This window comes from Lampetra fluviatilis, chromosome 31 (genome assembly GCF_964198595.1).
Source record: "Lampetra fluviatilis chromosome 31, kcLamFluv1.1, whole genome shotgun sequence".
NCBI classification, from domain to species: Eukaryota; Metazoa; Chordata; class Hyperoartia; order Petromyzontiformes; family Petromyzontidae; genus Lampetra; species Lampetra fluviatilis.
Genome location: NC_136305.1, coordinates 11,070,940 through 11,084,660, shown reverse-complemented (window position 1 = coordinate 11,084,660; position 13,721 = coordinate 11,070,940). Strand labels below are relative to the sequence as shown.

General features: G+C 62.5%; 1 protein-coding gene across 1 annotated transcript in view; it reads left to right on the top strand.

The window, feature by feature from the left end:
• Positions 1-1,573: 1,573 nt before the first annotated feature.
• The window catches only part of LOC144943550 (uncharacterized), a 48,813-nt gene continuing 36,665 nt past the window's right edge, over positions 1,574-13,721 (top strand). Inside the window, exon 1 of the mRNA XM_078871123.1 lies at positions 1,574-2,938. Within this exon, the coding sequence (XP_078727249.1) occupies positions 1,735-2,938 (1,204 nt within the window). The 5' untranslated portion in view covers positions 1,574-1,734. The remainder of the gene's footprint in view (positions 2,939-13,721) is intronic.

Genomic DNA, 13,721 nt, shown 5'->3' with positions numbered 1-13,721 from the left:
GGCTTTAGGGGGCAGGGTGACGAGGGTGGGCAAAGGGAAGCAGCGGAGCGATCGTGGGGGCAGTGGGGGAGGGGGTGCCTACCCCCCCCCTCCCACCTCCCAACAACAAACTTAGGGGCGTCCATAAATGACGTCACGCGATTTTGGACGATTTTTACCCCCTCCCCCCTAGTCACACGGCGTCACAAAAAGTCAGACCCCCCCCCCTCAAATATGACGTCACAAAGCTCTGCCCCCTTCCACCCAAAAATAAAACATGCTTCAAATCGCTTTAAACTATTGTCATTGTAGTGCGTATTTAATGTGCCGCTGCACTCTGATGTTGTAGGAGAAAACATTTATTAAAAAGTCTAATAAATTAAGTAGAACATGTTGTCCATATTTATTTAAGTTTGCGCATTTTGATGTGACGTCACATTTCTCAACCCCCCCCCCCCCTCGTCACACATCGTCACAAATGTCTGACCCCCCCCCTAGATGCGTGACGTCATTTATGGACGGCCCCTTATTTAAAACGGAGCGCCCCCCCCCCCACAGCGTTAAATGTTTGAGCCCGTGAGCGTAACGACGACGATGTGAGACTGGGGCACTACGAGTCAGCGGCGATGTATTTATAACAACGGCCGTGAGAAGAGACGAAGCAAACACTGGGGGCACCCCGCCTGACCCATCGCCGCACCCCTGAGCTGACAATGGAGTCCCTACTGACGAAGCGTCCATTGTTAGGGGTCGGCTAAGGGAGGGGAAGGGTTCGAGGGAGGGGTACGGGACAAAGTGGTGGCGTCTCATCTCCCTCTCCTGCCCCTCCCCCGTGCTGCCCCCCACCCCCTTCCCTAGGTTCCTCCCCGCTCGCGACTGTTCTTCTGGAAGCATAGAGAGGAGGAGCAGCCCACGGGAGAGAAGGGAGCAGAGACACGCGCAGGGTGGAGGTGTGAGAGAGACAGCGGGGGAGAGAGAGTTGGGAGCGGGTGGAGCGTTGGTGAGAGAGAGAGTGAGTGTGGGTGGAGTGAGTGATTGGGCTGGTGAGTGGGGGGGTAAGTGAGTTAGTGAGTGAGTGATTGGGCTGGTGAGTGGGTGGGTGAGTGAGTTAGTGAGTGAGTGATTGGGCTGGTGGGTGAGTGAGTGAGTTAGTGAGTGAGTGATTGGGCTGGTGAGTGGGTGGGTAAGTGAGTGAGTGATTGGGCTGGTGGGTGAGTGAGTGAGTTAGTGAGTGAGTGATTGGGCTGGTGAGTGGGTGGGTGAGTGAGTGAGTTAGTGAGTGAGTGATTGGGCTGGTGAGGGGGTGGGTGAGTTAGTGAATGAGTGAGTGATTGGGCTGGTGAGTAGGTGGGTGAGTGAGTTAGTGAGTGAGTGGTTGGGCTGGTGAGTAGGTGAGTGAGTGAGTTAGTGAGTGAGTGATTGGGCTGGTGAGTGGGTGGGTGAGTGAGTTAGTGAGTGAGTGGTTGGGCTGGTGAGTAGGTGAGTGAGTGAGTAAGTGAGTGAGTGATTGGGCTGGTGAGTAAGTGGGTGAGTGAGTTAGTGAGTGAGTGGGTGGGTGAGTGAGTTAGTGAGTGAGTGATTGGGCTGGTGAGTGGGTGGGTGGGGTGGGTGAGTTAGTGAGTGGGCGATTAGCGCTGGTGAGCGGGTGGATGAATGGGTGGGTTAGCGAGCGAGTGACAGTGCGAGTGAACGGGTGGCTGAGTGAGTGTGATTGGTGGGGGAGCAATCGGTGAGTGACCCCGTGACCCTCTGACCATGAGCGCCGCGGCCGTGACGCGGGGTCCCCAGGGGGTCCCCCGCGCCCCTTCTGCGAGGGGGCACGCAGGGGGGCCCGAAGGGGCCGCAGACCCCGAATCGAACTGCAACTCTGACCCCGAGTCGAACCCGGATCCTAACGCTGCTCGACAAACTGAGATCGCGGTGACACCGTCAACATCATCATCAGCAACATCATCGTCATCGACATCGACATCTTCATCATCGTCGCCTTCCCTGGGCATCTCGGCCACCACGCATGGTTCGCCGGGAACACGGCGCACGCGGCAGCAGCAGATAGAGCCTGCACTGCAGCAGCAGGGGCAGCAGGGGCAGCAGCGTGGACAAGGGCAGCAGCAGCAGATAGAGCCTGCACTGCAGCAGCAGCAACAGGGGCAGCAGCGTGGACAAGGGCAGCAGCAGCAGATGGAGCCTGCACTGCAGCAGCAGGGGCAGCAGCAGGGACACGGCCTGCGGCGGCATCAACTAGGGGAACAGCAGCAAGAGCGGCGTATCCCGGGAGAAGGGCAGCAGCGACTTGGACAAACCCAGCAGCATCAGCATGCGGAGCAGCAGCAGCAGCCGCTAGAAGAGCAGCACGCAGGGCATCAGCTGAAAAATAAGCCGGGAGAATGGCAGAGAGGGCAGCAGCAGCCAGGGCAGCAGCCAGGGCAGCAGCCAGGGCAGCGTGCGGGGCAGCAGCAGGAGCAGCAGCAGGAGCAGCAGCAGGAGAGCTGCGCCCCGCGCTGGAGCCGCGCCGAGTGCGAGCGGCGGCGCGTGCTGCGCGCCTGCGGGGGCCGCTCCCTGCAGGAGAGGGTGCGCGCGCTGCGCGCCGCCGCCTCCGGCACGGCCCGCGGGGCCCCGCGCGCCCGGCACTCGAGCGTGGGCGACTACGACGACGAGGACGACGAGGAGGAGGAGGAGGGTGGCGGTGACGGTGGAGGGTCGAGGTCCGTGGGGGTGGTGAGGAGGCGCCCGCCTCGCAGGTGCCGCCGGGAGCCCGGGCGCCGCGCCTCGGACGCGGGGATCGGTGCGGCGGCCCCCGCCCCGCCCCCCTCGCCCCGCGGGGCCACAGGCGGCCCCCGCGGGGCCCCCGAGGGGCAGCGCGCGGGAGGATGCTCCTCGTTGCCGGGGAGACGCGGCGCCATGGCGACCGTGGCGGAGGGCGAGGCGGCAGGGTCCCTGGCGCGCATTCCGTTCATCGGTGAGGTTATGCAACCCGTTTCACTCTCCCTTCACGCTCCCCTCACTCTCCCTTCACTCTCCCCTTCACTCTCACTTCACTCTCCCCTCACTCTCCCTTCTCTATCCCTTCACCCTCCCCTCACTCTCACTTCACTCTCCCCTCACTCTCCCTTCTCTATCCCTTCACTCTCACTTCACTCTCCCTTCACTCTCCCCTCACTCTCCCTTCTCTATCCCCTCACTCTCCCTTCTCTATCCCCTCACTCTCCCTTCACTCTCACTTCACTCTCCCCTTCACTCTCCCTTCTCTATCCCCTCACTCTCCCTTCACTCCCTTCTCTATCCCTTCACTCTCCCTTCACTTTCCCTTCACTCACTTCGATCAGTGGAAACAAGAAGATGCTCGGTGTAGTCGGCACTTTGCTTCGTTCATTATGTCGTAATTTTTTTTCACTCTCCCTTCACTCTCCCTTCACTCTCCCGACACACCCTTCACTCTCCCTTTTCTCTCCCTCCACTCTCCCTTCACTCTCCCTACCCTCCCTGCCACCCCTCCAGCTCCACACCTCCCTTCCCTTCGCGCTGCCCCTCGCTGCTGCAGGGTCACGTGGTTCACTTCGCGTTTTAGTAAAAAAAATTTGTCGCGGCCACTTGGCGCTCCACGTTTCCACCCCCCGCACATTTCACCCTGCACGGTATCCGTGCCGGGTTTAGCAGAGCAGCGCTGGGGGCTCGAGGCTAGCGGGGGTGAGGTGGGGGGCTCTTCGTGATGTTTGTGAACTCGTCGCTGGGTACGTCCGCGACGTCATCGCAGTTTTGCGCAGAGTAATTAGAGAGGGAGAGGCAGAGCGAGAGCAAGATAGCAATCACCCCCCCGCCCAGACCGTGCTGCGATTTATATCACTGTGTGTGTTGTGTGTATCGTGTGTGTGTCATGTGTGTATGTATCGTGTGTGTATCGTGTGTGTATCGTTTGTGTGTGTCATGTGTGTGTGTGTTGTGTGTGTGTTGTGTGTGTGCGTGTTATATGTGTATGTGTTGTGTGTGTGTCATGTATGTATGTTGTGTGGCGTTTTGTGTCGTGTGTTTGTGTTATGTGTACATTTGGCAGCCAAGGGCTCACTCTGAATCAGGCGAGCGGCATTATCTTTCCATCAGCTGCGTAACGCTGCGTGGAAGCTGGCCTTGCCCCTCGCTCCACACAAAAGCTCCGGGTCTTCTCGGCCACGGTTCATGCCCTTCCCTTCGCTTTGCTTGCGAAACGTGGAGCCCTCTAAAGGAACATCTGCGCCGGTTTGAAACGTTCAGGCTCGCCTGCCTACGGATCTATCCTGGGTTTAACCAGACTGGATTGTGTGAGGAGCTCACAGATCCTTGAGCGATTTGGACGCAGTCCCATCGATGAGCTCCTCCGGCACGCGCGGCTGCGCTGGCTGGGTCACGTAGCCCGCATGGCCCAGCAGCCTCTGTGTGGCCGGATAGAGGGGGCTACATTGGCACGGCACGGGTTATCAACGAGATGAGTTGATGCGGTACAAGGAGGACGTGGAGCTGAGTGGATTTGCCGATGACTGGTCCCAGCGGTGTCAAAGATCGACCTCTGTGGAGGAGGCTCGTGAAGGACGCTGCTACTGGGCAATGGGAAGCAGTCGCCCTCCCAAAACAGCGGAGGGGAGATGAGCGACGCCCACAACAACGAGCGGAGCGCCGGTTGGCTAAAACGCCAAAAGGTTGGCACAGTAGCGGGCACAGCTGGTCCATTATCCAGTCATCTCAGTCAGCCAACCCGTGGCACCTGCTGGGTATGTCCCGTGACCTCCTGCCAGCGAGCCTTCGACACTTCACGTGGCCTTAACGTGCACCTGGCCTGGCACAGGCGCCCTGGTGATGTCACCGCCACTGAGTGGCGATTGGCGGTTGTTGTTGTTGTGTTATGTGTGTGGGTCGTGTGTGTGTTGTGTATTATATTTGTGTCGAGTGTGTGTGTGTTACGTGTCACGTATGCGCGTAATACATACGTACATCTCGCACAATAATTGTAAAATAATCGGCAACGTTTCGGGCAATGGACCTTCTTCGTAGAACGTAATAATGCAATTTGTAACGCGCGCAATATTTCACGGACCTAAAATGAACCCCAACATATATTCTCTGAACATGGGCAATTGTCCGAAACGTCGCCTGCGGTATGATTATCATTTTAAGGCGACAGTGTCGTTCTTATTGACGAACGTGTTGAGGCTTTCTGTTTTACGGTATTTGTGCTGTTTCGCCAATGCTTCCAGCCCATTAGCTGGTATCACGTAATAATAATAATGTGTTTAAAATAATCACCGCAATTAGCCTCGGTTCGCGAGCAGGAGGAATACACGCCACAAGCCCCGCCTACTCACCACGCGACACGCGTGCCAATGTCATGATCAGATTCCGACCGCCGATAAAGCTCCTGCCCCCCCCTCTCCCCACGGTGTGGGATGGGGGGGGGGCTGGAGACTACTCACGACTCAGTTAAACACCAACACGGTGGTGACTCCACCAGCCTCGCCAGGACGGTCCTAGCCAGGCTTATGGCGTCACGGTGGCTAGGAGATGTTAACTACCTCGCCTGGTGTGCAGGAGGTCATCGGTTCGATCCCGACTCTGACCCCTGCTGCTGTATATTTGGAGTTTGCGTTTCTCTCTCATCATCACGGTGGCTAGGAGATGTTAACTACCTCGCCTGGTACGCAGGTTGGTCGGGAGGGGAGAAGGGATTTTCGCAGAAATCTGTGCGTGATCCACCAACCACGCGTTCGCTACTGCCGGTGTTGCTAACGCGTCTGCGCCTTGTCGGACGGAGGGAGACGCGCGCGCCACGGCAGCGGGGGATGGATGCCCCTTCCCCGTGCAGCCTCAGCAGACTGGCCGGGCAAGCGACGATAGCGAGCAGCACCCCGCGAAGGCCGGCACAGGCGCACGAGGGGGCGGGGTGGCCGGCACCGCCCGCCTGTGCCGCCTTTGTCTCCCCCTTGGCGATGTTTAGAGACAGGACCCGGGGGGGGGGGGGGTGCAGCGAGGCGTGGGGGATTTCTGCGCAAAGCCAAAGGCGCGGTCTTCTGCGCTGGCTCGCTCCTGCCACTGTCAGGGGGGTCTCCACTAGTGGGGAAAGACAAAGATCCCCCGTATAGCCTTAACATACTGTAGGGGCAAGTGCTGTTAGCGAGCGCCTATGAAGGCCGGAACGGTACACGAGGGGGTGGGTGGCCAGCACCACGCCCGACCGCCTTTGTCTCCCCAGTGGCGATGTTTACACACCGCACCAGGTACTAATTTGAGGCTGAGTCGACCTAGGGGAGGCCCAGGACCGGTTCACATAATCCTCACTGGTGTTGACCATGCGCGGGAATCGAACCCGGATGGCCGGGTTCAATAGTGCAGCGTAGCGCGCTAACCGCTACACCACCGCTCCCCACTAGCGGGGACCCCCCCCCACACACACACATCCCATCCGCCCCCTAGAGTGGTACTTGGCCTACTAATCTTATTTTTGTCAATTCGTTAAAACAACAACTCGCATTGACACCACGTGGTGCAGGCGAGACGGTGGCGGGTGCTGAACAAATGACGTCACGAATGAGGCCGCATGGAGCTCCACAGCCGCGGGTTGGCGACACCCGCCCATGGTGAACTGGACTCCCATGGTAAACTGGACTCCCATGGTAAACTGCAGACTTCCATGGTGAACTGGACTCCCATGGTGAACTGGACTCCCATAGTAAACTGCAGACTTCCATGGTGAACTGGACTCCCATGGTGAACTAGACTCCCATGGTAAACTGCAGACTTCCATGGTGAACTGGACTCCCATGGTGAACTGGACTCCCATAGTAAACTGCAGACTTCCATGGTGAACTGGACTCCCATGGTGAACTGGACTCCCATAGTAAACTGGACTTCCATGGTAAACTGGACTCCCATGGTGAACTGAATTCCCATGGTGAACTGGACTCCCATGGTAAACTGAACTCCCATGGTGAACTGGACTCCCATGGTGAACTGAATTCCCATGGTGAACTGGACTCCCATGGTGAACTGGACTCCCATGGTAAACTGACACCCAATGAGAGCAATTTTTTTCTTGAATTTTAAAGCGCCGCACCGCAATCCTCACAGAGCCGCCGCCCGGGTCTCACAGAGGTGGACGCACCGACACTTTACCCCCCAACACCACCACACGGGTGGACACGGGCGGACTCCTGGGCACACATCGAGCGGGGGTGGGGGGGGGGAGACTGAAAAGTAAAAATGTCGCCGCACTGCTGCAGCTGCCGCGCCGGGAGGCGGGAATGGTGAGTGGTGAGGGAGAGGGGGGAGGGTGAGTGGTGAGGGAGGGGGAGGGGGGAGGGTGAGTGGTGAGGGAGAGGGGGGAGGGTGAGTGGTGAGGAAGGGGGGGAGGGTGAGTGGTGAGGGGGGGAGGGTGAGTGGTGAGGGAGGGGGAGGGGTTAGTGGTGAGGGGGGGGGTCGTCACGGGCGGGATTGGTGACCGCGAGACTGGGGCTCGAACCCTCGCGTCGCCAACCGCTGCGCCACCGCTCCCCGTGTGAGTGGCGACCTCTGGGGCCACGCGCGCTGTAAGCGGTGGTCACGGACCCCCCCTAAGCCTCTGCTTATCCCCGTGACCCCCCCCCCCCAGGGGACCCCTTATCCTGAACCCCCCCCCCGTCACCCCCCTTCCCCCCACGGCGTGGGGGTGCAGGCGCCAGGAAGTGGAGCCTGGGAGCCGGACTGCCCCCACCCTCGCTTCCCAGGGATCGCCTCTCCCTCTCTCCCTCACCGCCCTCACCGCCTCACCACCGAAACCCTCTCTCCCCAAACCGCTTCTCGTTGTTCTTCCTCGCTCCTCACCACTCCAACCTCACCCCTCTGTCGCCATCTTCCTCACCACTCCCTCACCACTCACCCTTCCCCCTCTCCCTCCCTCACCACTCACTCTTCCCCCTCCCTCGCCACTCACCCCCCCCTCAACCACTCACCCATCCCCCCCCTCACCACTCACCCATCCCCCCCCCCTCACCACTCACCCATCCCCCCCCCCCTCACCACTCACCCATCCCCCCCCTTCACCACTCACCCATCCCCCCCCCTTCACCACTCACCCATCCCCCCCCTTACCACTCACCCATCCCCCCCCTCCTCACCAATCACCCATCCCCCCCCCCTTCACCACTCACCCATCCCCCCCCCTTCACCACTCACCCATCCCCCCCCTTACCACTCACCCATCCCCCCCCTCACCACTCACCCATCCCCCCCCTCCTCACTACTCACCCATCCCCCCCCTCCTCACCACTCACCCATCCCCCCCCTCACCACTCACCCATCCCCCCCTCCTCACCACTCACCCATTCCCCCCTCCTCACCACTCACCCATCCCCCCCTCCTCACTACTCACCCATCCCCCCCTCCTCACCACTCACCCATCCCCCCTCCTCACCACTCACCCATCCCCCCCTCCTCACTACTCACCCATCCCCCCCCCTCACTACTCACCCATCCCCCCCTCACCACTCACCCATCCCCCCCTCACTACTCACCCATCCCCCCCCTCACCACTCACCCATCCCCCCCTCCTCACCACTCACCCATTCCCCCCTCCTCACCACTCACCCATCCCCCCTCCTCACTACTCACCCATCCCCCCCTCCTCACTACTCACCCATCCCCCCCTCCTCACCACTCACCCATCCCCCCACCTCACCACTCACCCATCCCCCCCTCCTCACTACTCACCCATCCCCCCCCTTCACCACTCACCCATCCCCCCCCCCCTCACCACTCACCCATCCCCCCCTCCTCACCAATCACCCATCCCCCCCCCTTCACCACTCACCCATCCCCCCCCCTTCACCACTCACCCATCCCCCCCCCTTACCACTCACCCATCCCCCCCCTCACCACTCACCCATCCCCCCCCTCCTCACTACTCACCCATCCCCCCCCTCCTCACCACTCACCCATCCCCCCCCTCACCACTCACCCATCCCCCCCTCCTCACCACTCACCCATTCCCCCCTCCTCACCACTCACCCATCCCCCCCCTCCTCACTACTCACCCATCCCCCCCTCCTCACCACTCACCCCATCCCCCCTCCTCACCACTCACCCATCCCCCCCTCCTCACTACTCACCCATCCCCCCCCCTCACTACTCACCCATCCCCCCTCACCACTCACCCATCCCCCCCCCTCACTACTCACCCATCCCCCCCCTCACCACTCACCCATCCCCCCCTCCTCACTACTCACCCATCCCCCCCTCCTCACCACTCACCCATCCCCCTCCCTCACCACTCACCCATCCCCCCCTCCTCACTACTCACCCATCCCCCCCCTCACCACTCACCCATTCACCCCCCTCCTCACCACTCACCCATCCCCCCCCCTCACCACTCACCCATCCCCCCCTCCTCACTACTCACCCATCCCCCCCCTCACCACTCACCCATCCCCCCCCTCACCACTCACCCATCCCCCCCCCCTCACTACTCACCCATCCCCCCCCTCACCACTCACCCATCCCCCCCTCCTCACCACTCACCCATCCCCCCTCCTCACCACTCACCCATCCCCCCCCTCCTCACTACTCACCCATCCCCCCCCTCACCACTCACCCATTCCCCCCCTCCTCACCACTCACCCATCCCCCCCTCCTCACTACTCACCCATCCCCCCCCCTCACTACTCACCCATCCCCCCCTCACCACTCACCCATCCCCCCCTCACTACTCACCCATCCCCCCCCTCACCACTCACCCATCCCCCCCTCCTCACCACTCACCCATTCCCCCCTCCTCACCACTCACCCATCCCCCCTCCTCACTACTCACCCATCCCCCCCTCCTCACTACTCACCCATCCCCCCCCTCCTCACCACTCACCCATCCCCCCTCCTCACCACTCACCCATCCCCCCCTCCTCACTACTCACCCATCCCCCCCCCTTCACCACTCACCCATCCCCCCCCCCCCTCACCACTCACCCATCCCCCCCTCCTCACCAATCACCCATCCACCCCCCTTCACCACTCACCCATCCCCCCCCCCTTCACCACTCACCCATCCCCACCCTTACCACTCACCCATCCCCCCCCTCACCACTCACCCATCCCCCCCCTCCTCACTACTCACCCATCCCCCCCTCCTCACCACTCACCCATCCCCCCCCCTCACCACTCACCCATCCCCCCCTCCTCACCACTCACCCATTCCCCCCTCCTCACCACTCACCCATCCCCCCCTCCTCACTACTCACCCATCCCCCCCTCCTCACCACTCACCTATCCCCCCTCCTCACCACTCACCCATCCCCCCCTCCTCACTACTCACCCATCCCCTCCCCTCACTACTCACCCATCCCCCCCCTCACCACTCACCCATCCCCCCCCCTCACTACTCACCCATCCCCCCCCTCACCACTCACCCATCCCCCCCTCCTCACTACTCACCCATCCCCCCCTCCTCACCACTCACCCATCCCCCCCTCCTCACCACTCACCCATCCCCCCCTCCTCACTACTCACCCATCCCCCCCCTCACCACTCACCCATTCCCCCCTCCTCACCACTCACCCATCCCCCCCCTCACCACTCACCCATCCCCCCCTCACCACTCACACCATCCCCCCCCCTCACTACTCACCCATCCCCCCCCTCACCACTCACCCATCCCCCCCTCCTCACCACTCACCCATCCCCCCTCCTCACCACTCACCCATCCCCCCCTCCTCACTACTCACCCATCCCCCCCCCTCACCACTCACCCATTCCCCCCTCCTCACCACTCACCCATCCCCCCCCTCACCACTCACCCATCCCCCCCCTCACCACTCACCCATCCCCCCCACTCACTACTCACCCATCCCCCCCCTCACCACTCACCCATCCCCCCCTCCTCACCACTCACCCATCCCCCCTCCTCACCACTCACCCATCCCCCCCTCCTCACTACTCACCCATCCCCCCCCCTCACCACTCACCCATCCCCCCCCTCACCACTCACCCATCCCCCCCTCCTCACCACTCACCCATCCCCCCTCCTCACCACTCACCCATCCCCCCCTCCTCACTACTCACCCATCCCCCCCCTCACCACTCACCCATTCCCCCCTCCTCACCACTCACCCATCCCCCCCCTCACCACTCACCCATCCCCCCCCTCCTCACTACTCACCCATCCCCCCCCTCACCACTCACCCATCCCCCCCCTCACCACTCACCCATCCCCCCACCTCACTACTCACCCATCCCCCCCCTCACCACTAACCCATCCCCCCCTCCTCACCACTCACCCATTACCCCCTCCTCACTACTCACCCATCCCCCCCCTCACCACTCACCCATTCCCCCCTCCTCACCACTCACCCATCCCCCCCCTCACCACTCACCCATTCCCCCCCTCCTCACCACTCACCCATCCCCCCCCTCACCACTCACCCATCCCCCCCCCTCACTACTCACCCATCCCCCCCCTCACCACTCACCCATCCCCCCCTCCTCACCACTCACCCATCCCCCCCTCCTCACCACTCACCCATCCCCCCCTCCTCACTACTCACCCATCCCCCCCCTCACCACTCACCCATTCCCCCCTCCTCACCACTCACCCATCCCCCCCTCCTCACTACTCACCCATCCCCCCCCCTCACTACTCACCCATCCCCCCCCTCACCACTCACCCATCCCCCCCTCACTACTCACCCCATCCCCCCCCTCACCACTCACCCATCCCCCCCTCCTCACCACTCACCCATTCCCCCCTCCTCACCACTCACCCATCCCCCCTCCTCACTACTCACCCATCCCCCCCCTCCTCACTACTCACCCATCCCCCCCTCCTCACCACTCACCCATCCCCCCCTCCTCACCACTCACCCATCCCCCCCCTCCTCACTACTCACCCATCCCCCCCCTTCACCACTCACCCATCCCCCCCCCCCCTCACCACTCACCCATCCCCCCCTCCTCACCAATCACCCATCCACCCCCCTTCACCACTCACCCATCCCCCCCCCCTTCACCACTCACCCATCCCCCACCCTTACCACTCACCCATCCCCCCCCCTCACCACTCACCCATCCCCCCCCTCCTCACTACTCACCCATCCCCCCCTCCTCACCACTCACCCATCCCCCCCCTCACCACTCACCCATCCCCCCCCTCCTCACCACTCACCCATTCCCCCCCTCCTCACCACTCACCCATCCCCCCCTCCTCACTACTCACCCATCCCCCCCTCCTCACCACTCACCTATCCCCCCTCCTCACCACTCACCCATCCCCCCCTCCTCACCTACTCACCCATCCCCTCCCCCTCACTACTCACCCATCCCCCCCTCACCACTCACCCATCCCCCCCCCTCACTACTCACCCATCCCCCCCCCCTCACCACTCACCCATCCCCCCCTCCTCACTACTCACCCATCCCCCCCTCCTCACCACTCACCCATCCCCCCTCCTCACCACTCACCCATCCCCCCCTCCTCACTACTCACCCATCCCCCCCCTCACCACTCACCCATTCCCCCCTCCTCACCACTCACCCATCCCCCCCCTCACCACTCACCCATCCCCCCCTCACCACTCACCCATCCCCCCCCCTCACTACTCACCCATCCCCCCCCTCACCACTCACCCATCCCCCCCTCCTCACCACTCACCCATCCCCCCCTCCTCACCACTCACCCATCCCCCCCTCCTCACTACTCACCCATCCCCCCCCTCACCACTCACCCATTCCCCCCCTCCTCACCACTCACCCATCCCCCCCCTCACCACTCACCCATCCCCCCCTCACCACTCACCCATCCCCCCCACTCACTACTCACCCATCCCCCCCCTCACCACTCACCCATCCCCCCCTCCTCACCACTCACCCATCCCCCCCTCCTCACCACTCACCCATCCCCCCCTCCTCACTACTCACCCATCCCCCCCCTCACCACTCACCCATCCCCCCCCTCACCACTCACCCATCCCCCCCTCCTCACCACTCACCCATCCCCCCTCCTCACCACTCACCCATCCCCCCCTCCTCACTACTCACCCATCCCCCCCCTCACCACTCACCCATTCCCCCCTCCTCACCACTCACCCATCCCCCCCCCTCACCACTCACCCATCCCCCCCTCCTCACTACTCACCCATCCCCCCCCCTCACCACTCACCCATCCCCCCCCTCACCACTCACCCATCCCCCCACCTCACTACTCACCCATCCCCCCCCCTCACCACTAACCCATCCCCCCCTCCTCACCACTCACCCATTACCCCCTCCTCACTACTCACCCATCCCCCCCCTCACCACTCACCCCATTCCCCCCTCCTCACCACTCACCCATCCCCCCCCCTCACCACTCACCCATTCCCCCCTCCTCACCACTCACCCATCCCCCCCCTCACCACTCACCCATCCCCCCCCTCACCACTCACCCATCCCCCCCCCTCACCACTCACCCATTCCCCCCTCCTCACCACTCACCCATCCCCCCCTCACCCATCCCCCCCTCCTCACTACTCACCCATCCCCCCCTCCTCACTACTCACCCATCCCCCCCCTCACCACTCACCCATCCCCCCCCTCACCACTCACCCATCCCCCCCCCTCACTACTCACCCATCCCCCCCTCCTCACCACTCACCCATTCCCCCCTCCTCACCACTCACCCATCCCCCCCTCCTCACTACTCACCCATCCCCCCCTCACCACTCACCCATTACCCCCTCCTCACCACTCACCCATCCCCCCCTCCTCACTACTCACCCATC